The 24,535-nt window shown below is 40.5% G+C and overlaps 1 protein-coding gene across 3 annotated transcripts in view; it reads right to left on the bottom strand.

Annotated features, from left to right (window-relative positions):
* Window positions 1-1,467: 1,467 nt before the first annotated feature.
* Window positions 1,468-24,535, bottom strand: part of DYM (dymeclin) — a 363,276-nt gene continuing 340,208 nt past the window's right edge. For all 3 annotated transcript variants that reach the window (XM_075327226.1, XM_075327240.1, XM_075327233.1), the window contains one exon: window positions 1,468-2,651. In XM_075327226.1, coding sequence (XP_075183341.1) covers window positions 2,502-2,651 — 150 coding nt within the window. In that variant the 3' untranslated portion in view covers window positions 1,468-2,501. The remainder of the gene's footprint in view (window positions 2,652-24,535) is intronic.

Here is a 24,535-nt window from a genome sequence, read left to right as displayed (position 1 = left end):
GGTCATTCTGGTGGATTTATTGATGAAGAAGTGGGGTGGTCATACTGGTGGATTTCCTGATGAAGAAGTGGGTCATACTGGTGGATTTCCTGATGAAGAAGTGGGGTGGTCATACTGGTGGAATTTCCTGATGAAGAAGTGGGTCATTTTGGTGGATTTATTGATGAAGAAGTGGGGTGGTCATACTGGTGGATTTCCTGATGAAGAAGTGGGTCATACTGGTGGATTTCCTGATGAAGAAGTGGGGTGGTCATACTGGTGGATTTCCTGATGAAGAAGTGGGGTGGTCATACTGGCGGATCTCCTGATGAAGAAGTGGGGTGGTCATACTGGCGAATTTCCTGATGAAGAAGTGCAGTAACACTTCGAAATGCATTGAATTAAACCACCTTGCATTACACCTCACTTGGAGGTATCGTAACTCCAGCAGCGCAGTAATAATTCCACATTTACAGTGTTCCCGAGTGATTTTTGGCCTCTTTAGCACGTGGACTCTGCAGCAGCTGGTTATAGGCCTAATATCTTTTTGTGTGATACACAACCTAGTAAGGTGAGCACATTCCATTATTACTTTAATTCTGTGTTATTGGGTAAGACTCTATTGCGCTCTTTTCCCTCCAGCTTTTTATATAGGGAAATACCTGTCAGATGGGGAACCGGGCATGTAGAAACCATAGGGGACAGGCCTCCTGGACTATTCATCCAACACGTATAGTCCTTGGATTTTTATCAGTGTGTTCTTCTATGAAATGCACCAGCGTTTTTATAATAAATAAAAATGGCTGAAATAGCAGAGCAAGTCCCTGATTCTTGCTGTTCAGGAACCATAAACTTCCTTTAAGGTTCCTTTAAAGGGATTGTGTTATTGGACAATGACTGTTTAAAGCAGGTTTTTATGTTATATGGATTTTTTTTTCCTTATAACTATATTACTAAAGAAAAATTCTAACAAAAACACAAAGAAATCTTGCAACTTCTGAGACAAATAGTGAACTCAGACTTCCTGTTCTGTCAACTTTTCAGAAGTCTCATTATCATCACAGACATGATTACAATGGCAGATTAAAAAAAAAATAACATTAACGAAAAAGAACAATCAAAACATAAATCTTGATCTTTAATAACACTTTAAAATGTAAGAATCTGTATTTTGGTGAAATTAATGCACTTTTTAGAGGCCAGAACCTCGCCAACTTTCGTGTGCACATGAACTATCAGCAGATTTTGCTTGCTCCATCCAGGGATGTCTCTGTAGTGAGAAAATAGCTTGGATACCTGTTCTTTGGTGGTTTTATAATGTATCTGTAGCTGAAGATCGTGAATGAATGGTGTCCAAGGGGAAACTGGGAATGAAGGGTATAGAAAAGTATGCACTAAAACAAAAAAAAAAAATCCGTACTAGGTTATATAGTCTCAGTATCAAAATAAATATGGTTTATATACAGAGTGGGCTTCGTATTAATGTCCCCGGGTGATCATAGGAGGAGAACAGTACCTTTATGTGTAAATGCAGGGATCTAAAAGTACCCAGAGGAGTCATCTCTCCGGCGTTTGCAGAACTGAAATTCTCAATATGCACTGACAGCCTTTGGCTTTGACGGATTGTTGGGAGTCGAAGATTTGTTACAGCTTGAGCACCATGTGGCGGTGAAAATAATTCTGTAACAGTAATCTAAATCAGAAAAAATACGTCACTGCTAAAAAAAAAATCATCACTTGTCACTGGTGAAAAACCTCCATTCCTCACCTGTCACTGGTGGAAAAACTCAGCATTCGATATTCCTCACTTATGTCAAAATAAAGGACTAAGATGCTTCATAGTTTTCTGCATCCAAATGTGAGTGTTTTGGAGGAGGTGGGGGGAAAATCAGAAGCCAGAAATAGCCGACCCGACTTTTCTCATGGATGGTCAATGATGTATGGACAAACTAACATCCAAGCCGTTGTGCAGCGCCCTTTAACCAAAATGAAGCCCATTTTTTGGAATAAATTAACATAAATCAGAACTGCAGACGTAACAATTGTGGTTTACGATTGTCAGATCATTACGTCTATGGATAACACTGCCTCTCCCGGGAGTTTACACCGATCACAGGGATTACACAAGAGGCAGATATGGAGGATACGTCGATGACGTCCATGCCGTTACTATTACAGCTTTATTCAAACGCAAACATATATATATATATTTATAGAGGTAAAACCGCCCCTTTTCAGTCAAAGTAAAAATATAGGTTATTATTTTTTTTTGTGCAACATTGGACTGATTAGAATAAGGAAACGATATAAAGAAACACCTAAAAATTAAGATGCCAGGTTGGTTGTGGTGCAAGAGCCAGACATTGTGCACAACCTTAGGATATGACTCCTTGTATTGGGGGGTGAAGGGAGGAGGTGGGATCCGAAGACGACCGTACTTTGCAGAGTGCGAGGTCGCACAGTCCCGCCATGCAGCAGAGATATCCCACAACAAAACTACAGGTAATACCGGGGAGTCTCCATCAACCAGAGTCCATGGTGAAGAGCTGAATGTCCTGCGGGCTCCAGTACAGGCCAACGCCTGCATTGTAAACTAAAGACCAGACGTAGGGGATGAAGAACTCCTCCGGCTGCTCCTCTTCTACGTACTTGAACTTCAGCTCTGGAAATTTCTATGGGGGAGAAAACAAGGAAGTTATTTATTTATTTATTTTTGTATTAGGATTATTACATTTTCAATTTAAATTGATTTTGAACCATAAGGTTTTCGAAACTAATAAGCAGGAAACGGATCCTAATTTTTGGCAGGTTCGGAAGACAAAAGGCAATGAGAATCATTAGGCTGCCCCCTGAAACCGAAATATGCTGCAGATACCCTCCCCCCACATTTTGGATCTTCACTTTAGTCAATGTTTGGAAGCATTTCCTATGATCCAGAGGTCCCAAACACGCGGCCCGGCCCCTGAGGCTGCTTCTTGCGGCCGCCAGACATCTAAACTCCGTGACGATTGCGGTCCGGTACACGGGGCCACCGCCGTTAACACTTTTAATCAGGTGAATATATTTTGTGGCACCGCGCAGAGAAGTAAGTCTCTACACATCTTTACTAATGGCATCTGTCGTTAGTAAAGATATGAGGAGAGCAGTGCTGCAAATCGATCACCAGAAGGAAAACGTTTATGGAGGTAGACCCGTGTACCAGACAGCAATCACCACTGGGTCTAGGTGTCTGCGTGCTGCAAGCGGCAGGTAAGAGGACACCAAGGGAACGGAGGACAGGTGAGAAGAATGTTTTTTGTTTTTTTTTTTGCCTGTGTTTGCCTGAACAACATCATAACAGGGGATCTTACTACAGAATGGGCAAATTACCACAGGGACAAGATGGGCACATTTCTAAAGGGGACAATATGAACAAATTACTACAGGGAACAATATGGGCACATTACTACAGGGGACAATATGGGGGCATTACTACAGGGGACAATATGGGCACATTACTACAAGGTGATAATATGGGCACATTACCAGAGGGGCAATATTGGCACATTACTAAAAGGGGACAATATGGGCACATTACCACAGGGAACAATATGGGCACATTACTACATGGGACAATATGGGCATATTATTACAAGGGGACAATATGAGCACATTACTACAAGGGGACAATATGAGCACATTACTACAGGGAACAATATGGGGACATTACTACACGGGACAATATGGGCACATTATTACAAGGAACAATATGGGCACATTACTACAAGGGGACAATATGGATATTTTACTACAAGGGAGAATATGGGCACATTGCTACAAGGGGAGAATATGAGCACATTACTACAGGGAACAATATGGGGACATTACTACACGGGACAATATGGGCACATTATTACAAGGAACAATATGGGCACATTACTACAAGGGGACAATATGGATATTTTACTACAAGGGAGAATATGGGCACATTGCTACAAGGGGAGAATATGAGCACATTACTACAGAGGACAATATGGGGACATTACTACAGGATGGGGGACATTATCAAAAGATGAGAACCAAAATGTAAATATTACTACAAAATGTTGGCCAAAATTACTATATGGTGGTAATTGTAAAATGAGACGTATTACAAGAAGGGGATAAAACGTAAAAAAAAATAAAAAAAGTGCACATTTGTTATAATAAATGAGAGAAAACTGTTAAAAAAACCCAAAACGTGATCCAAAGGTGTCTAGAAAAAAAAACATGCGATCACTAAAAATGTCACTGGGTCCAGCAAAGAATAAGGCCCCCCAAATAAATGTTTTTTGTATGTGTGGCCCATATACTCAGTTTGAGACCCCTGCTCTACTCTATCCGTATGGCACATAAAAGCCCAGTTGATGGGTCACCGGTGCACTCAGGGCTGTGCAGTGTTTTCGTTGGGCACTTCTCGTTCCTGATCTGAACCCTCTCCAGCCGTCTCGGCTGCACTCTTGTAGTCCGCAGCAGAACACAGAGTACTCGGCTCTTACATTACAGCAACAATGGGAAAAAAGTCATTGAAGTTTGGAAGCCGGGAAATGTTGGGGGGGAGCTTTGTGTGATATAAAAGCCATTGAGTGAATGGGAGAGAGGCGGCAGAACTGGTTAATGTCTGCTCTCATAGATGCCATATACATGTTTACCACCTACTATACAAACACTACAAGTCATTCAATAGACGGATAATGAAAACTCCCTGTGCAGACAATGGCTCTATCATACAAGTGCTGAGTGATTAGTCTCTGTAGAGCACGCCATTGTCTCTTATGGAGCAGCCGACATGAGACCCTCCATTCAGCGCAGCGTCACAATGCCATTTCCTCGGGAATCAAACATAATGGAGGGGTTTTTTTTTTCTTCTTTGGACATTTAAGTTTTAATAATACACAAGACTTTCGGCTGGAATTCTATGTATCGCCATTAGCCTGAGAAAAGACAATTTACCACTGATTTCCTCTGCGCAGGAAATGGATATTATCAGTCCCTCCATCTCCCATGTGTATTCTGACACTAAGATTACAGAACTCTCATAACTGTCTGGGTCACTGCTGTCCGAGTGTCTGCAATACTACGTACGTACGATACTGAATGGCGCCAGCCACATATAAATATAGCACATGTCCTGGCCCATATTCTTATACATTGTGCAGTATTATAGTAGTTATATTCTTATACATTGTGCAGTATTATAGTAGTTATATTCTTATACATTGTGCAGTATTATAGTAGTTGTATTCTTATACAGTGTGCAGTATTATAGTAGTTGTATTCTTATGCATTGTGCAGTATTATAGTAGTTATATTCTTATACATTGTGTAGTATTATAGTAGTTATATTCTTGTACATAGGAGAAGTATTATAGTAGTTATATTCTTGTACATAGGGGGCAGTATTATAGTAGTTATATTCTTGTACATAGGGGGCACTATTATAGTAGTTATATTCTTGTACATAGGGGGCACTATTATAGTAGTTATATTCTTGTCCATAGGGGGCAGTATTATAGTAGTTATATTCTTGTACATAGGGGCAGTATTATAGTAGTTATATTCTTGTACATAGGGGGCAGTATTATAGTAGCTATATTCTTGTACATAGGAGCAGTATTATAGTAGTTATATTCTTATACAGTATTATAGTAGTTATATTCTTATACATAGGGGCAGTATTATAGTAGTTATATTGTTGTACATAGGGGGCAGTATTATAGTAGTTATATTCTTGTACATAGGGGGCAGTATTATAGTAGCTATATTCTTGTACATAGGGGCAGTATTATAGTAGTTATATTCTTGTATATAGGAGCAGTATTATAGTAGTTATATTCATGTACATAGGGGGCAGTATTACAGTAGTTATATTCATGTACATAGGGGGCACTATTATAGTAGTTATATTCTTGTACATAGGGGGCAGTATTATAGTAGTTATATTCTTGTACATAGGAGCAGTATTACAGTAGTTATATTCATGTACATAGGGGGCAGTATTATAGTAGTTATATTCTTGTACATAGGAGCAGTATTATAGTAGTTATATTCTTGTTCATAGGGGGCAGTATTATAGTAGTTATATTGTTGTACATAGGGGCAGTAATATAGTAGTTATATTCTTGTACATAGGGGGCAGTATTATAGTAGTTATATTCTTGTACACAGGAGCAGTATTATAGTAGTTATATTCTTATACAGTATTATAGTAGTTATATTCTTGTTCATAGGGGGCAGTATTATAGTAGTTATATTGTTGTACATAGGGGCAGTATTATAGTAGTTATATTCTTGTACATAGGAGCAGTATTATAGTAGTTATATTCTTGTACATAGGGGGCAGTATTATAGTAGTTATATTCTTGTACATAGGGGGCACTATTATAGTAGTTATATTCTTGTACATAGGGGGCACTATTATAGTAGTTATATTCTTGTCCATAGGGGGCAGTATTATAGTAGTTATATTCTTGTACATAGGGGCAGTATTATAGTAGTTATATTCTTGTACATAGGGGGCAGTATTATAGTAGCTATATTCTTGTACATAGGAGCAGTATTATAGTAGTTATATTCTTATACAGTATTATAGTAGTTATATTCTTATACATAGGGGCAGTATTATAGTAGTTATATTGTTGTACATAGGGGGCAGTATTATAGTAGTTATATTCTTGTACATAGGGGGCAGTATTATAGTAGCTATATTCTTGTACATAGGGGCAGTATTATAGTAGTTATATTCTTGTATATAGGAGCAGTATTATAGTAGTTATATTCATGTACATAGGGGGCAGTATTACAGTAGTTATATTCATGTACATAGGGGGCACTATTATAGTAGTTATATTCTTGTACATAGGGGGCAGTATTATAGTAGTTATATTCTTGTACATAGGAGCAGTATTACAGTAGTTATATTCATGTACATAGGGGGCAGTATTATAGTAGTTATATTCTTGTACATAGGGGGCAGTATTATAGTAGTTATATTCTTGTTCATAGGGGGCAGTATTATAGTAGTTATATTGTTGTACATAGGGGCAGTATTATAGTAGTTATATTCTTGTACATAGGGGGCAGTATTATAGTAGTTATATTCTTGTACACAGGAGCAGTATTATAGTAGTTATATTCTTATACAGTATTATAGTAGTTATATTCTTGTACATAGGGGGCAGTATTATAGTAGTTATATTCTTGTACATAGGGGGCAGTATTATAGTAGTTATATTCTTGTACATAGGGGGCAGTATTATAGTAGTTATATTCTTGTACATAGGAGCAGTATTATAGTAGTTATATTCTTGTACATAGGAGCAGTATTATAGTAGTTATATTCTTGTACATAGGAGCAGTATTATAGTAGTTATATTCTTGTACATAGGGGGCAGTATTATAGTAGTTATATTCTTGTACATAGGGGGCAGTATTATAGTAGTTATATTCTTGTACATAGGGGGCAGTATTATAGTAGTTATATTCTTGTACATAGGAGCAGTATTATAGTAGTTATATTCTTGTACATAGGAGCAGTATTATAGTAGTTATATTCTTGTACATAGGAGCAGTATTATAGTAGTTATATTCTTGTACATAGGAGCAGTATTATAGTAGTTATATTCTTGTACATAGGGGGCAGTATTATAGTAGTTATATTCTTGTACATAGGGGGCACTATTATAGTAGTTATATTCTTGTACATAGGAGCAGTATTATAGTAGTTATATTCTTGTACATAGGGGGCAGTATTATAGTAGTTATATTCTTGTCCATAGGGGGCAGTATTATAGTAGTTATATTCTTGTACATAGGGGCAGTATTATAGTAGTTATATTCTTATACATAGGAGCAGTATTATAGTAGTTATATTCTTGTACATAGGGGGCAGTATTATAGTAGCTATATTCTTGTACATAGGAGCAGTATTATAGTAGTTATATTCTTATACAGTATTATAGTAGTTATATTCTTGTACATAGGGGGCAGCATTATAGTAGTTATATTCTTGTACATAGGGGGCAGTATTATAGTAGCTATATTCTTGTACATAGGGGCAGTATTATAGTAGTTATATTCTTATACATAGGAGCAGTATTATAGTAGTTATGTTCTTGTACATAGGAGCAGTATTATAGTAGTTATATTCTTGTACATAGGAGCAGTATTACAGTAGTTATATTCATGTACATAGGAGCAGTATTATAGTAGTTATATTCTTGTACATAGGGGGCAGTATTATAGTAGTTATATTCTTGTTCATAGGGGGCAGTATTATAGTAGTTATATTCTTGTATATAGGAGCAGTATTATAGTAGTTATATTCATGTACATAGGGGCAGTATTATAGTAGTTATATTCTTGTATATAGGAGCAGTATTATAGTAGTTATATTCTTATACATAGGAGCAGTATTATAGTAGTTATATTCTTATACATAGGAGCAGTATTATAGTAGTTATATTCTTGTACATAGGGGCAGTATTACAGTAGTTATATTCATGTACATAGGGGGCAGTATTATAGTAGTTATATTCTTATACATAGGAGCAGTATTATAGTAGTTATATTCTTGTACATAGGGGGCAGTATTATAGTAGTTATATTCTTGTTCATAGGGGGCAGTATTATAGTAGTTATATTCTTGTACATAGGAGCAGTATTATAGTAGTTATATTCTTGTACATAGGAGCAGTATTATAGTAGTTATATTCTTGTACATAGGAGCAGTATTATAGTAGTTATATTCTTGTACATAGGGGGCAGTATTATAGTAGTTATATTCTTGTACATAGGGGGCAGTATTATAGTAGTTATATTCTTGTACATAGGGGGCACTATTATAGTAGTTATATTCTTGTACATAGGAGCAGTATTATAGTAGTTATATTCTTGTACATAGGGGGCAGTATTATAGTAGTTATATTCTTGTCCATAGGGGGCAGTATTATAGTAGTTATATTCTTGTACATAGGGGCAGTATTATAGTAGTTATATTCTTATACATAGGGGCAGTATTATAGTAGTTATATTCTTGTATATAGGAGCAGTATTATAGTAGTTATATTCATGTACATAGGGGGCAGTATTACAGTAGTTATATTCATGTACATAGGGGGCAGTATTATAGTAGTTATATTCTTGTACATAGGGGCAGTATTATAGTAGTTATATTCTTGTACATAGGGGGCAGTATTATAGTAGTTATATTCTTGTTCATAGGGGGCAGTATTATAGTAGTTATATTCTTGTACATAGGGGCAGTATTATAGTAGTTATATTCTTATACATAGGAGCAGTATTATAGTAGTTATATTCTTGTACATAGGGGGCAGTATTATAGTAGCTATATTCTTGTACATAGGAGCAGTATTATAGTAGTTATATTCTTGTACATAGGGGCAGTATTATAGTAGTTATATTCTTGTACATAGGGGGCAGTAGTAAAGTTATATTCTTGTACACAGGAGCAGTAGTATAGTAGTTATATTCTTGTACATAGGGGGCAGTATTATAGTAGTTATATTCTTGTTCATAGGGGGCAGTATTATAGTAGTTATATTCTTGTACATAGGGGCAGTATTATAGTAGTTATATTCTTGTACATAGGGGCAGTATTATAGTAGTTATATTCTTATACATAGGAGCAGTATTATAGTAGTTATATTCTTGTACATAGGGGGCAGTATTATAGTAGCTATATTCTTGTACATAGGGGGCAGTATTATAGTAGTTATATTCTTGTACATAGGGGGCAGTATTATAGTAGTTATATTCTTGTACATAGGGGCAGTATTATAGTAGTTATATTCTTGTACATAGGGGCAGTATTATAGTAGCTATATTGTTGTACATAAGAGCAGTATGATAGTAGTTATATTCTTGTACATAGGAGCAGTATTATAGTAGTTATATTCTTGTACATAGGGGGCAGTATTATAGTAGTTATATTCTTGTCCATAGGGGGCAGTATTATAGTAGTTATATTCATGTACATAGGGGGCAGTATTACAGTAGTTATATTCATGTACATAGGGGGCAGTATTATAGTAGTTATATTCTTGTACATAGGGGCAGTATTATAGTAGTTATATTCTTGTACATAGGGGGCAGTATTATAGTAGTTATATTCTTGTTCATAGGGGGCAGTATTATAGTAGTTATATTCTTGTACATAGGGGCAGTATTATAGTAGTTATATTCTTATACATAGGAGCAGTATTATAGTAGTTATATTCTTGTACATAGGGGGCAGTATTATAGTAGCTATATTCTTGTATATAAGAGCAGTATTATAGTAGTTATATTCTTATACAGTATTATAGTAGTTATATTCTTATACATAGGGGCAGTATTATAGTAGTTATATTCTTGTACATAGGGGGCAGCATTATAGTAGTTATATTCTTGTACATAGGGGGCAGTATTATAGTAGTTATATTCTTATACATAGGGGCAGTATTATAGTAGTTATATTCTTGTATATAGGAGCAGTATTATAGTAGTTATATTCATGTACATAGGGGGCAGTATTACAGTAGTTATATTCATGTACATAGGGGGCAGTATTATAGTAGTTATATTCTTGTACATAGGGGCAGTATTATAGTAGTTATATTCTTGTACATAGGGGGCAGTATTATAGTAGTTATATTCTTGTTCATAGGGGGCAGTATTATAGTAGTTATATTCTTGTACATAGGGGCAGTATTATAGTAGTTATATTCTTATACATAGGGGGCAGTATTATAGTAGTTATATTCTTGTACATAGGGGCAGTATTATAGTAGTTATATTCTTGTACATAGGGGGCAGTAGTATAGTTATATTCTTGTACACAGGAGCAGTAGTATAGTAGTTATATTCTTGCACATAGGGGGCAGTATTATAGTAGTTATATTCTTGTTCATAGGGGCAGTATTATAGTAGTTATATTCTTGTTCATAGGGGGCAGTATTATAGTAGTTATATTCTTGTACATAGGGGCAGTATTATAGTAGTTATATTCTTGTACATAGGGGGCAGTATTATAGTAGTTATATTCTTGTTCATAGGGGGCAGTATTATAGTAGTTATATTCTTGTACATAGGGGCAGTATTATAGTAGTTATATTCTTATACATAGGAGCAGTATTATAGTAGTTATATTCTTGTACATAGGGGGGAGTATTATAGTAGCTATATTCTTGTACATAGGAGCAGTATTATAGTAGTTATATTCTTGTACATAGGGAGCAGTATTATAGTAGTTATATTCTTGTACATAGGGGGCAGTATTATAGTAGTTATATTCTTGTACATAGGGGCAGTATTATAGTAGTTATATTCTTGTACATAGGGGGCAGTAGTATAGTTATATTCTTGTACACAGGAGCAGTAGTATAGTAGTTATATTCTTGCACATAGGGGGCAGTATTATAGTAGTTATATTCTTGTTCATAGGGGGCAGTATTATAGTAGTTATATTCTTGTACATAGGGGCAGTATTATAGTAGTTATATTCTTATACATAGGAGCAGTATTATAGTAGTTATATTCTTGTACATAGGGGGCAGTATTATAGTAGTTATATTCTTGTACATAGGGGGCAGTATTAGAGTAGTTATATTCTTGTTCATAGGGGGCACTATTATAGTAGTTATATTCTTGTACATAGGGGCAGTATTATAGTAGTTATATTCTTGTACATAGGGGCAGTATTATAGTAGCTATATTCTTGTACATAAGAGCAGTATGATAGTAGTTATATTCTTGTACATAGGAGCAGTATTATAGTAGTTATATTCTTACATATAGGGGCAGTATTTATACATCAAATCTGCATCTCCTGGCAAAACAAAAAAAAAAAAAAAATCAAAACCGCACCAGGTTTTCATCCATTTTTTTGGTGTTAATAGATGCAGTATTGGTGTATAAATTCCAGCATCAAATGTGCATGTCCTGCAGAAAACCTCACAAAATTTGCAGTTTTGATGCAGTTTCGGTGCGGTGTTCTGCCAGATATGCATATTTGGTGCAGAAATTTGGTACACACATTTAGCACCAAATTTGCATTTTCTGGCATAAAATCGCACTGAAAACACTTTTTTGTCAGGACATGCAGATTTGGTGCTGGAATTTATACACCCAATACCTGCACTAAACTGTGTTTTTGGTGTTTATTTCTTTAAACTTACAGGGTTAGTAACCGACGGGGGTCTCTTAGAACCCTCCCATTACTGACCTCGAGCTTGATGACAGCTGTGATTTCTAACAAATCACAGCTGTCATTAACCCCTTATGTTACCCCAATTGCCACCACACCAGGGCAATCGGGAAGAGCAGGATAAAGCGCCGGAATTGTCGCATCTAATGGATGTGACAATTCAAGGGTGACTGCAGGCTGCTGTTTTTAGGCTTGGGGGGGGTCCAATAACCTTGGGCCTCCACAGCCTGAGAATACCAGGCCCCAGCTGTAAGCTTTATCTTGGCTCTGTATCAAATTGGGGGGGGGAATGGCATTTTTTTAAACTATTTATTTAAATATTTTTTTTTTAAAAAGCTGTATGAGGTCCTCATATATTGATACACAGCAAAGTTATCGCTCACAACTGGGGGCTGCTGCCTGTAGCTGTCTGCATTATCTGCACTGGGTATCAATATAGGCGAACCCTACATCATTATTTTTCCCAATTATTTATGATTGGACCCGGAAGCAGTGTGAAAGCTGCATGGGTGACTCGGTAAGTGTCCTGCGCTAATCCTCCTAGCAATTACTACCACCATTTCACAGCACAATGTTCGAGTACCCATAGACTTATATGGGGTTCGATATCCAAGCTCAAGTCTGTTTTTTTTTTTTTTTTTAAGTCCGGCCGGATCTACCAAACCCGAACATCTGCAGATTCGCCCCTCTCTATCCACAAACCTCCTCAGCCTCCAATAAATCATATTACAGTGCCACATTAAGTACTGGCTATGGTGGAGGGTGATGCAGCTACAGTTTTAGGCTATGTGCACACGCTGCGTTTTTTTGACGATGCGTTTTTGTGCATTTTTGGCCACTAAAAACGCACCCGCGGCAAAAATGCATGCGTTTTTACCGCGATTTGGTGTGTTTTTGGCTGCGTTTTGCAGCGTTTTTGATCTCTGCGTTTTTCCAATGCATTGCATGGAGGGAAAACGCAAAAAAACGCAGGAAAGAATTGACATGTCCATTTTTTTTTTTAAGCTAAAAAACGCAGCTTAAAAAAATAGTTGTGTGCGGACAGCAAAAATGAAAACTCAGACTTTGCTGGGGAAGCAAAGTCATGCAGTTTTGAGGCCAAAACCGCACCCGAAAAACGCGCAAAAACGCACTGTGTGAACTTACCCTTACTCTTTGTACCTGCGAGACTGCATGCGGTCACTGGGACGTGGAGAGCTCATCAATATCTTATTGGTGGCGGTCTCACACCTAGCACTCCCTTAGATTAGGTGCTAGAAGCTCTGACAGCGACTGAATGTAACCTGTGCGACAGAGCAACACACCACTGTTTATTGGCTGCTGTCAGGCACTGCAGAACAGCTCCATTCATTTCAATGGGCATCCGCCCTCCACGGATATTAATGACCTAACCCGTGGTAGGTGATCAATAGTGACGTAGAGAAAAACCCCTTTAAGCAACTTTCTAAATAGTTATTAAAAATGTTCCATCATTGTGCTGCTGCAGAGCGTTCATTATCTAGGAGAATGATGTCCAGAAATGTTACAAATCTGTCAACAGTTCCTACCTAGTTCTGCTGCCCTCTCTGCTCTGCCTCGCCTTTCTCAAAGTGTTAGTGATTGTCGCAGGGAGTGGGTTCTACCCAAATCTGCGGTGAAGGGAGAAAGTATGTACAGTCTCAAGGAGGGTAGAGAAGATGAGCCATGAAAAGGAGAACACAGAAAGAGGAAATAAGTGGAGGATAGAAGCTGTGCTGATATATGAGCTAATCAAGATAGCAGCACCCTGTATATACACGCATGTCACATCCAGCCTATATTAGTAGAAGGAACACACACAGCTCACATCCAGCCTACATTACTAGGAGTGAGCCACATAGACCTCACATCCAGCCTATATTACTGAAAGGGACACTCCCACAACAAAACAATTCAAAACTTTGGTCAGGCTGCAAACAGAATCTCACAGGGTCTCAAAAAGAATGAAGAAAACTCTGTACAATTAACTAAAAGTCGTCACTAACGTATACAAATAATTTTTGTTCATGTGAACAGTTTTCATAGCCTTTAAAAGGAGCCAACCAGCAGGATTTTCATATTTAAAGTAAAGCCAGTGCTATACTGGTGCTCGGATGCTGAATGTAAGGATAGCTTTTATTCACACATTGGATGTTTTATTTCAGAAATATGTGGAAGTAAAGTTCCAGCAATCCACTGTTATTTGATTGACAGGTGCAACAGGGGCAGGAATATGTGGGTTGGGTCTTGCTATCTATTCCTGCCAATGTCTGCCTGCCTGGTCTTCCTTCCTCTGTCGCTTGTGCAGTAGCACTTGTAAGTATTGCAGCAAACTCTTCACTAACACGGCGTCTGAGTCTGCGCCTGCACATAGCGCTATCTCCGGCGCCATCTTTGAGAACACTACCTTTACTATGCGAGGGTGGAGCATGTGCCCCTCGCATCCTCTACTCATGACTGCGGGAGTGTGCGTGGTCACAATAGAAGTGGATACTGCCCCCAAAATCAGCTCACCGCAGACCGCACCCACAAGAACATGAGCCGCACAATACTTACAAATGATACTGCGCATGCGCTGGAATTAGCATCTATGACAGGGAGAGGAAGACCAGGCAGGCAGAAGGGGCGGGAATAGATAGCAAGACCCAACCCACATATTCACTTCCTGTTGCACCTGTCAATCAAATAGCAGTGCATTCCTGGAACTTTACTTGCACATATTTCTGAAATAAAACCTCCAATCTCAGAACAGAAGGTATGGTTACATTCGGCATCCGAGCGCCAGTATAGCACTGGCTTTACTTTATATATGAAAATCCTGCTGGTTGGGTCCCTTTAAGGATAGACTCATAGAATCGTGTAAATTGATATATTCACACCAATCATACAAGTCACCCAAAATCACTATAATACTAAATCAATCAAAAAATGGGGTTCAACGACAAATTAGTTGCAGATTTGAGCACTTCTATACAAACAACCCTTCTGAGAGCGGTTTCTAAATCCGCCTCTTTCATCACGATATATCTGATAACCCCCCTGTCCGCCTTCGTCTATGTTGCGGAGCATGAGAACAGTTATGTAGGTCTATGGTATAGTATCCACATTGTGTAGAAGGTTTACATTTCTCGTAGCAGAAGCCCTCAGGATGTCACCGGCCGGGATATGAAAGACACAGCCGTTCTTTAGAGTCGGACTGACAGCGCGGCCTGGAAACCGTTTGTCAACTTGATGACGGCCGGTGATGTTGATGTAGCACAGCTAAGAGGTATGGTTACACAGCCCGACTGATGTGGACTCGCTCGTGGCCAAGATTTAAGCTCACCTCATGCTCGCTGTCAAACGGTAAAACTTAATAACTTTTGATCACAGGCAGATTTGAAAGAGTAGTTACAGAATGAAAGGCTCTTTTAACCCCGTGCCAATCCACTAAGCCGGACCCTGCAACCTGCAGCTCCGAAACCTCACGAGGCTCCGCCAGGAGCACGAGGTGGTGAGTGACGGGCGCCCCTGTCCATCTCAAGACGACAACTAGGTGACGAGGGGCTGGAGGTAGAGCAAGGACAGCTATGAAGATGGATGGAGGTCATCGTGAATGTGCAATTCATTTCTGATCACCGTTCCTTAGGGGTCCAGCAACACCATGGCAATTAAACGCAATTATTTGCATTAACATCTTATTCTTATATTGCTAACATATTCTGCGGGGTTGTATGATGATCGTCATCACTTACATCAATCCCTGTCCTCATTGGGGCTCACAATCGAGACTAAAAAAAGAACATTAACCCATGCAAAAGTATGGAGAACATTCAAGCTAGCTGCCCTTTGTTAGATTTGAACCCAGGACCCCATAAAAATTAGTGTTAACTAATGAGATTCTCCAAAATTTCTTAACAGAAATGCCAAAATATTATTACAGCACCCACGGAAAATCTAAATATAATATATTTAAGAAAAAGAACATGACGATCATCCAATGTGGACCATCAAAGTCACAATTTAAAAGCCCATTCCCTTTGTTTTCGAGGGAGATTCCACAGTTAGTGGCTTCCTTCCCAACTCTTATTGAAACCGCATGAATGGTCAACTGAGCGTATGTATGCGGGGGTCTTGAAAGGCACCTTTATAAAGGTGTATGAGCATCTTTAAGGTCCCTTGGTTGAACGATCGTTCGGATGACCACCATCTTCCCAACTCTCATAAACCGGAACGCTCAGTTTGGCCGAGTGAACCTTTGTTCTCTACAAGAGAGTCGCTACATAGCCGAACAAAAGGATGGGTCATCTATAGGCAATATTTGGGAGGCCCCTATACATGTTAAGGCCCTGTTACACGCTACGATATATCTTACGATATGTCGTCGGGGTCACTGATTCCGTGACGCACATCCGGCATCATTTTATATCGTAGCGTGTCACAGCTACGAGCGACTGTGAACGAGCAAAAATACTCACCTTATTGTTGCTCGTTGACACGTCGCTCATTTTCAAAATATCGGTCAAATTCCTGGATGCAGGTTGTTCATCCTACCCGGGGTAGCACACATCGCAACGTGTGACACCCCGGGAACGACGAACACAGCTTACCTGCGTCCCGTCGGCAATGCGGAAGGAAGGAGGTGGGCGGGATGTTACATCCCGCTCATCTCCGCCCCTCCGCTTCTATTGGGCGGCTGCTGTGTGACGTCGCTGTGACGCCGAACGTCCCTCCCCCTTCAGGAAGAGGATGTTCGCTGCTCACAGCAAGGTCGTTTGAAAGGTAAGTACGTGTGACAGGGGTTACCGACTTTGTGCGACACGGGCAACAAATTGCCCGTGTTGCACAAACGATGGGGGTGGGTGCGATTGCACGATAAATCGACGCGTGTAACGGGGCCTTTAGACTCATGGCTGATCCCACTGATATTGGTGGCTTTGGGTAACTTTTGTCTAATGCATATAGGAGCTTATAGATTCAACTATTGAGGATCTTGCCCAAGTTTCTCCATGACTTCTACTTGTCCGCCAAGGAAAGCTTGGATCAATTACTACGACTTTGGGTGCTGGAGATCCCAAAACGGTCAAAAGAAAACATGTTTATTTTATTGGTTGAGGTTTTTATTTAAGGAATGTGATAACAGGAGATGTTTTTTTTCTAACCATGCTCCTGCCCACCGCATAGGTTTTTCATCTACAGATGGTGCCATGTTGAAGTTCTCCACAGTTGGTAAGGAAAATGTCTGTCCACAAGAAATGCCAAAGTGACTTACGTGGAAAGATAAGGGACAGATTGTTCACCTAGTAATAAGGCAAATCATTCTATGATGGAAATACCGTTTTGAACTCCACTGATAATGCCTTCCTTCCCATCACCTGTTGAAAAAGCATGAATGCTTAACTGAGCGTGAGTGGGAATCTTGAAAGGCAGCTTCAAGAAATGTCGGAGCATCTTTAAGGTCCCCTTGGTTGATTATTCGTATGACCACCATCTTCCCAGCTTCCCCATAAACCGGAACGCTCTGTCTGGCCAAGTGCTCCTTTGTTCTCTACAAGAGAGCCACTACAAAGCTGAACAAAAGGATAGGTCACCTATAAGAAAATATTTGGGAGGCCCACCATACACATTAGACTTGTGGCCGATCCCACTGATATCGGTAGTTTAGTTTAATGCGTATAGGGGGGTCTTAGATTCAATTATTGAGGTTCTTGCCCATGTTTCTCCATATTTGTCGGCCAAGGAAAGATTGAATCAATTACTACGACTTTGGAACTTCTTGGGGTCTCTAGCACCCAAAGAAAACATGATTATTTTGTTGGGTGGTGGTGACAAGATGTGTTTTTCTAAAGATGCTCCTGGCCACCACATAGGCTTTTCCTCTACAAATGGTGCCATGTTGAAGTTCTCCGCAGTTGGTAAGGAATATTGCTGTCCAGAATAAATGCCAAAGTGACTTACGTGGAAAGATGAGGGACACATTGTTCATCTAGTAATAAGGCAAACCATTCTATGATGGAAATACCGCTTTGAACAACCGAATCTTACCACGGGAATACATAAAGGGAGACAGGACAGGACAGGTGTCTACAAAGCGGTGAGACAAAGGAGACAGTGTGGTGGACAGCGTGACCTCTCCGTGATCCTGGCTCCCTATCATTCCGAATGGCTACCACTCATGTGAGCCTGATGTCAGGCACAGACTGAGCCATGAGAACCGGCCTGGTGTCTGCTCCTAATTGTTGCTTAAGTCAACAGGGCTTGAGATAAAAAAGCCTCATCGCTGTAATTGCCGGGGGAGATAATACATGAGCGAGTTCATTATTTATAAGGATGTGGCTAGGCCTAATAATAAACTGCCACTCTGCAACATGATTACAACAAGGATGACAATGTTTGTGAAGCTGACCGTGGCATTAATAATGGAGGGAAACCTTATCTTCCGGAGGCTCAGTGTCACTTGGCCGGCTGTCTGTTGCTCTTGGAATTTAGAACTGACATCTCCTTCTTTCCCCTCCGACTTTTGCTATCACAACTCTTGGTCTTCACCGGAATTATTTTTCTTCAATTTTCCAACTCAAGCGCCTCTTTCCTTCCAGATAATAACACTATCTTCTTATGTGTGGAGTTACCATTTCAGTAATTCCACCAAAACAGGTCTGTGCACAATGGACAAGCACCGTATTGTACAGTAAATGGAATGAGAATACCATTTGGTTGGGGTGCAGGATGGGTGGTCACCGGCACGCAAACTCGGGTGGTTTCTATCTAGTCTGAAATATTCCGAATGATTGAAGAGGAAAGCAAAGTAATCTGCAGCATTCCTTATACTTATAGAGGCTCTCTCATCAAGACAAACCCCTGACCAAACGCCCTATAAAAAGGGGGGATTGAAGACCAGCCGGACACCCAATAAGCATCAGAATGGGAGACACAGGTCTTTCAACAGATTGTCTTTCTACACGGTTCAAAGTGAAAGAGAAAGACACTCTCCGTTGCACCACTGACCTCCTGTCCTTCCCTCCCATTTTGATGCTTATTGGGTTCCCGACTGGCCTTCAATCTTCTGCTTCCGCTGTAAAGGAAACCAAACATGAGCATTTTCCTATATAAGGTGCAGCCAGTGCAGTACTGGCACTATCGGGCACATTGTGTACATACCATCAGGGGGCAGCTTGGGTGTGTAGGCTGTGAAATCCAACTTTATAAAGTTTGAAAATTCATGCATTTTTTGATTGACGTGTGCACCTTTCCAGATAATGTCCGGGCTGGTTATGCACATGATTCCCGCCCCCCCGCCGCCTGCTCCTCCCTCCCTCTGGCCGTATGTAAATTTCTAATCTTCAGTTACATGGCGTCGGATTTAGCGCCTGCGCATAGCGCTCATCTCCGGCACCGTGTTTCTGCTTCTGAAGCCCACAGTATTATGGTGCATGAGAGGGCGGCGCATGCGCCCTCGCTTCTTCAGATCTGTTGTGACCGCGGGAGCACGCACGGTCACAACAGGACTGGAGCACAGCTGATCTTACCGATTAGCTGCAGCAGACGATATCGTAGCAGATGTCTGCTGCAGCTAATCAGGGTAAGATCAGCTGTGCTCCAGTCCTGTTGTGACCGCGTGCGCTCACGCGGTCACAACAGATCTGAAGAAGCAAGGGCGCATGCGCCGCCCTCTCATGCACCGCCCTCTCATCTCATGCACCATAATACTGTGGGCCTCAGAAACATGGCGCCGGAGATGAGCGCTATGCGCAGGCGCTAACTTCGATGCCTTGTAACTGAAGATTAGAAATTTACATACGGCCAGTGAGAGGGAGGAACAGGCGGGGGGGGGGCTTCAATACACGCGCATAACCCGCCCGGACTTTAGCAGCGAGGTGCACACGTCAATCAAAAAGTGCATGAATTTTCAAACTTTATAAAGTTGGATTTCACAGCCTAAACACCCGAGCTGCCCACTAATGGTATGTACACAACGTGCCTGATAGTGCCAGGACTGCACTGGCTGCACCTTATATAGGAAAATGCTGATGTTTGGTTCCCTTTAACACAACAGATGCCAGCTCAGTCAATCACTGGCCTGGCTGGGGGTGTAGCTCAGCAAATGATTGGCTGGGTAGCTCTTCCCGGAAGCAGAGACCGGTAGTGACTCAGGGAGCATCAGAAAAAGTTGACCAGAGGTACAGTGGATATAATAATGCCATGCACCCCTATTAACATGACCGGTTTTGCCATCTTAAAAAAAAAATCATACCAAGAGAAATCATTTCAGAACTTTTTCCACCTTCAATGTCACCAATAATCTGTACAAATTCATTGAAAAAACAACTGAAAATATATTTTTTGGGGCGGATGACTACCATTACCAAGCCTAAAATAAGGTAGTTGTATAAGTTTTAACACCCCCTTATTAGGGATGTGGTTGTGTTCAGGATTAGCCAATCACATTTACACTAATATTAAAGAACTGTCAGTGCACGGCCGCCAAAATTTACAGTGATTCGTATTACCCCATATAATTTTTCACTGTTCGAGGAGGATTTCCTTACATATTCTTAGTTGCCTTTTACAGCAAAAGCCATGATCCATGAACAGCTAACAACACAGCAAAGGTCCATAAACAGCTGAGAATACAGCAAAGGTCCATAAACAACTGACAACACAGCAAAGGTCCATAAACAACTGACAACACAGCAAAGGTCCATAAATAGCTGACAACACAGCATTGTTGAAAGTTAACGGTCAGAAAAAGAGTAACATTTTTTCTAAAGGCATTAGATATACCATGGAGCACTGTTACTGTGTCATCAAGAAGTGGTGTAAAGTTTGCACAACAGTCACAATACCTAGATCTGGATGAAGAAAATTAGTCTGGGAAGCCTAGAGCAACATAAAAGGAGCGGCAGGAATTTGTGGCAAGTACTAGTTGTTTACTTTGTTTGACAAAAATCTTCCGTATTTTTTATACGTCTGGCTTGTGAGTTTAAGACAAAGCCTTTTCTTACAAAGAAAAACTTCCAAGCATGGCTAGGGTTTGCCAAAACGCAAAATTGGAAAATGTATTATTGTCGGATGATACCATGGCTGACCTTTATTTTTACAATAATTCCAAAAGGTATATTTGGCACAAAACCAACACAGCACATCGCCAAAAGATCACCATACCCACAGTGAAGCATGGTGGAGGCAGCATTATGCTTTCAGGCTGTTTTCCGGCAACTGGACTGGGGCTTTTGTAAAGGTGGAGTGAAATATGAACAGTTCCAAGTGTCAGTCGATTTTGCAACAAAACAGTCACACGTCTGCTGAAAAGCTGAAGATAAAGAGAAATTTCACCTTTCTGCACGACAATGACCCTATATGTCCTCCAAGTCAACAAAAGAAAGGCTTAATCGGAAGAAGAGCGAGGTTTTGGAATGTCCCAGTCAGAGCCAAGGCCTGAATCCAATTGTAAACCTATGGCTGACTTTTTACCAGTTCCAAAAGATATATTTGACACAAAAACAACAGCACATCACCAAAAGATCACCATACCCACAGTGAAGCATGGTAGAGGCAGCATTACGCTTTCAGGCTGTTTTCCGTCAACTGGAATTGGAGCTTTAGTAAAGGTGGAGGGAATTATGAGCAGTTTCAAATAGTCAATTTTGCAACAAAATAGTCACGCCTCTGCTGAAAAGCTAAAGATAAAAGAGAAATTTCACCTTTCAGCACGATATTGACCCTAAGTACGGTAACTTCCAAGTCAACAAAAGAAAGGCTTCAGGCTTTCGAATGGTCGAGCCAGAGCCAAGGCCTGAATCCAATTGTAAACCTGTGGGTGACCTGAAGAGGGCGCTGTACACAGGAGATGCCCTAGAAGTCTGACAGATTTGGATCTACAAGAAGGAAGAGGGGGCAAAGATTGCCAATTCTAGATGTGCCGTGCCGATAGTCTCCCACCCAACAAGATTAAATGGCGTCATGAATTCAAAGGGTACTTCTACATAGTCATTTTAAAGGCGTGCAGAATTATGCAATCACATTTTTTACACACACATATATATATTTCCACTCAAAAAGATTTCAGATTGTTTCTCAATTGATTTGTACAGATTATGGGAGACTTTAAAACTCAGCACGGACGATCCTTCTTTAACCCATTATTGTCTGTTGGAGGAGAGTCAAGCGTCCCCCCCCATAAGAGATGGCTCAGGTTTCGAGGGCGTCTTCTTCTGCGTTGGATCACTATGTGCTTTTTGATTTTGCAACTCGGAGACAGTGAAGGGAAAAAAAAAAAAAAAACCCCATACAAACAAACAAAAAAAAAAAAGACATTGCACAGTATGCAGTCGGCAGAACATTGCGTGAGCTAAAAGCAGAAGTGCTAGTCGGTGGTTTGGACAGAGGTGCAAAAACGAGACAGTCCAAATACATTGCAGACTGTCTGCCGTTCCCATCACGTGACTTTATCGAAAGCCACAGGAAGTCCTTGGAGCAGATGTAAGACTAAAAGATGTAAGAATGAACCTACCGCAAACACTTCTGTGGGCTTATTTCTCTCTGCAGCGACTCCATTGCTAAATCGCAAAAGTAAATACAGATTTGCTAGCCCCTTTCTACCGCGGGGCAGAATAATGCAATCGTTTCCCGCACTTGGCGATGGGAGCCATGCAAGGAATCCGATATGGAACTACTACTCCTACCAAGCCCGGGGATGCTGAGAGCAGCCCTTCTGCGGTGCGCTATACATAGCTTCACCCCTGGCGGTTATCCGGTGCCAAGGGATTGCATTCAGGAGCCCAGCACCGGCGACATGAAGGCTCTCGGGGGGTTTAACTGAAACCTCACATTACCAGAGTGCATATTTTCTCTATTACTGTCCTGCGTCTGGCTCCACAGCACCTACTCACCGTGACTGTCCGCTCTTCCTGTTTCATTTCTCATCTGTCCCATTCCTGTATCATGCTACAAAAACAAGAGTCACCGGCCGTGCAAGGGGAGGCCAAGGGGGCACTTTAAGGGTCCGTGACACTTTATATCAGAGACACACATAGGATGCGCTGCGACCCAGGATCGAACTCCACGAGGTCCTCCCGAGTCCGGAACATCCAAACACAGATCGGAAAAAGCTAATAAACGGCTGTACAGACCTATATGTGATATTAGTCTGTGGGATAGCGGTGCCAACCGGCAACAGAACATGTGCGGCAATAGGGCTACCCACTACTGGGTCTAGCAACTATAAAAAAAAAAGCTGCAATAAGAAAATCCTGCAGTTGTCGAAACAGCTTCAATAAAATTTAAAATCCTGCAGCTGCTGAAGCAGTGTGGATAAAATCCCCCAGCTAACAAGTGGTGTCGATAAAATCCCCCAGCTAACAAGTGGTGTCGATAAAATCCCCCAGCTAACAAGTGGTGTCGATAAAATCCCCCAGCTAACAAGTGGTGTCGATAAAATCCCCCAGCTAACAAGTGGTGTCGATAAAATCCCCCAGCTAACAAGTGGTGTCGATAAAATCCCCCAGCTAACAAGTGGTGTCGATAAAATCCCCCAGCTAACAAGTGGTGTCAATAAAATCCCCCAGCTAACAAGTGGTGTCGATAAAATCCCCCAGCTAACAAGTGGTGTCGATAAAATCCCCCAGCTAACAAGTGGTGTCAATAAAATCCCCCAGCTAACAAGTGGTGTCGATAAAATCCTCCAGCTAATAAGTGGTCAATAAAATCCCCCAGCTAACAAGCGGTGTCAAAATCCTGCAGCTGAGAAGCAGTGTCGATAAAATACTGCAGCTGAGAAGCGGTGTCGATAAAATCTTGCAGCTGAGAAGCAGAGTCGCTAAAATCCTGCAGCTGAGAAGCAATGTCAATAAAATCCTGCAGCTGCAGAAGCAGTGTCGATAAAATCCTGCAGCTACAGAAGCAGTGTCGATAAAATCCTGCAGCTGAGAAGCAGTGTCGATAAAATCCTGCAGCTACAGAAGCAGTGTCGATAAAATCCTGCAGCTGAGAAGCAGTGTCGATAAAATCCTGCAGCTGCAGAAGCAGTGTCGATAAAATCCTGCAGCTACAGAAGCAGTGTCGATAAAATCCTGCAGCTGCAGAAGCAGTGTCGATAAAATCCTGCAGCTGAGAAGCAGTGTCGATAAAATCCTGCAGCTGAGAAGCAGTGTCGATAAAATCCTGCAGCTGACAAAAACGCTCCAATAAAATCCTGCAGCTGCAGTGTCAAAATCCTCCAGCTGAAGAGTGGTGTCAATAAAATTCTCCAGCTGAGGAGTTGTGTCAATAAAATCCGCCAGCTGAGGGCAGAATCGGTGTCAATAAAACCTGCAGCTGCAGAATTTATTTTACACACTTATACAGCTCAATTAATTTCCA

This window comes from Anomaloglossus baeobatrachus, chromosome 1 (genome assembly GCF_048569485.1).
Source record: "Anomaloglossus baeobatrachus isolate aAnoBae1 chromosome 1, aAnoBae1.hap1, whole genome shotgun sequence".
In the NCBI taxonomy this organism is placed as follows: Eukaryota; Metazoa; Chordata; class Amphibia; order Anura; family Aromobatidae; genus Anomaloglossus; species Anomaloglossus baeobatrachus.
This window is presented reverse-complemented; position numbering and strand designations above follow the sequence as displayed.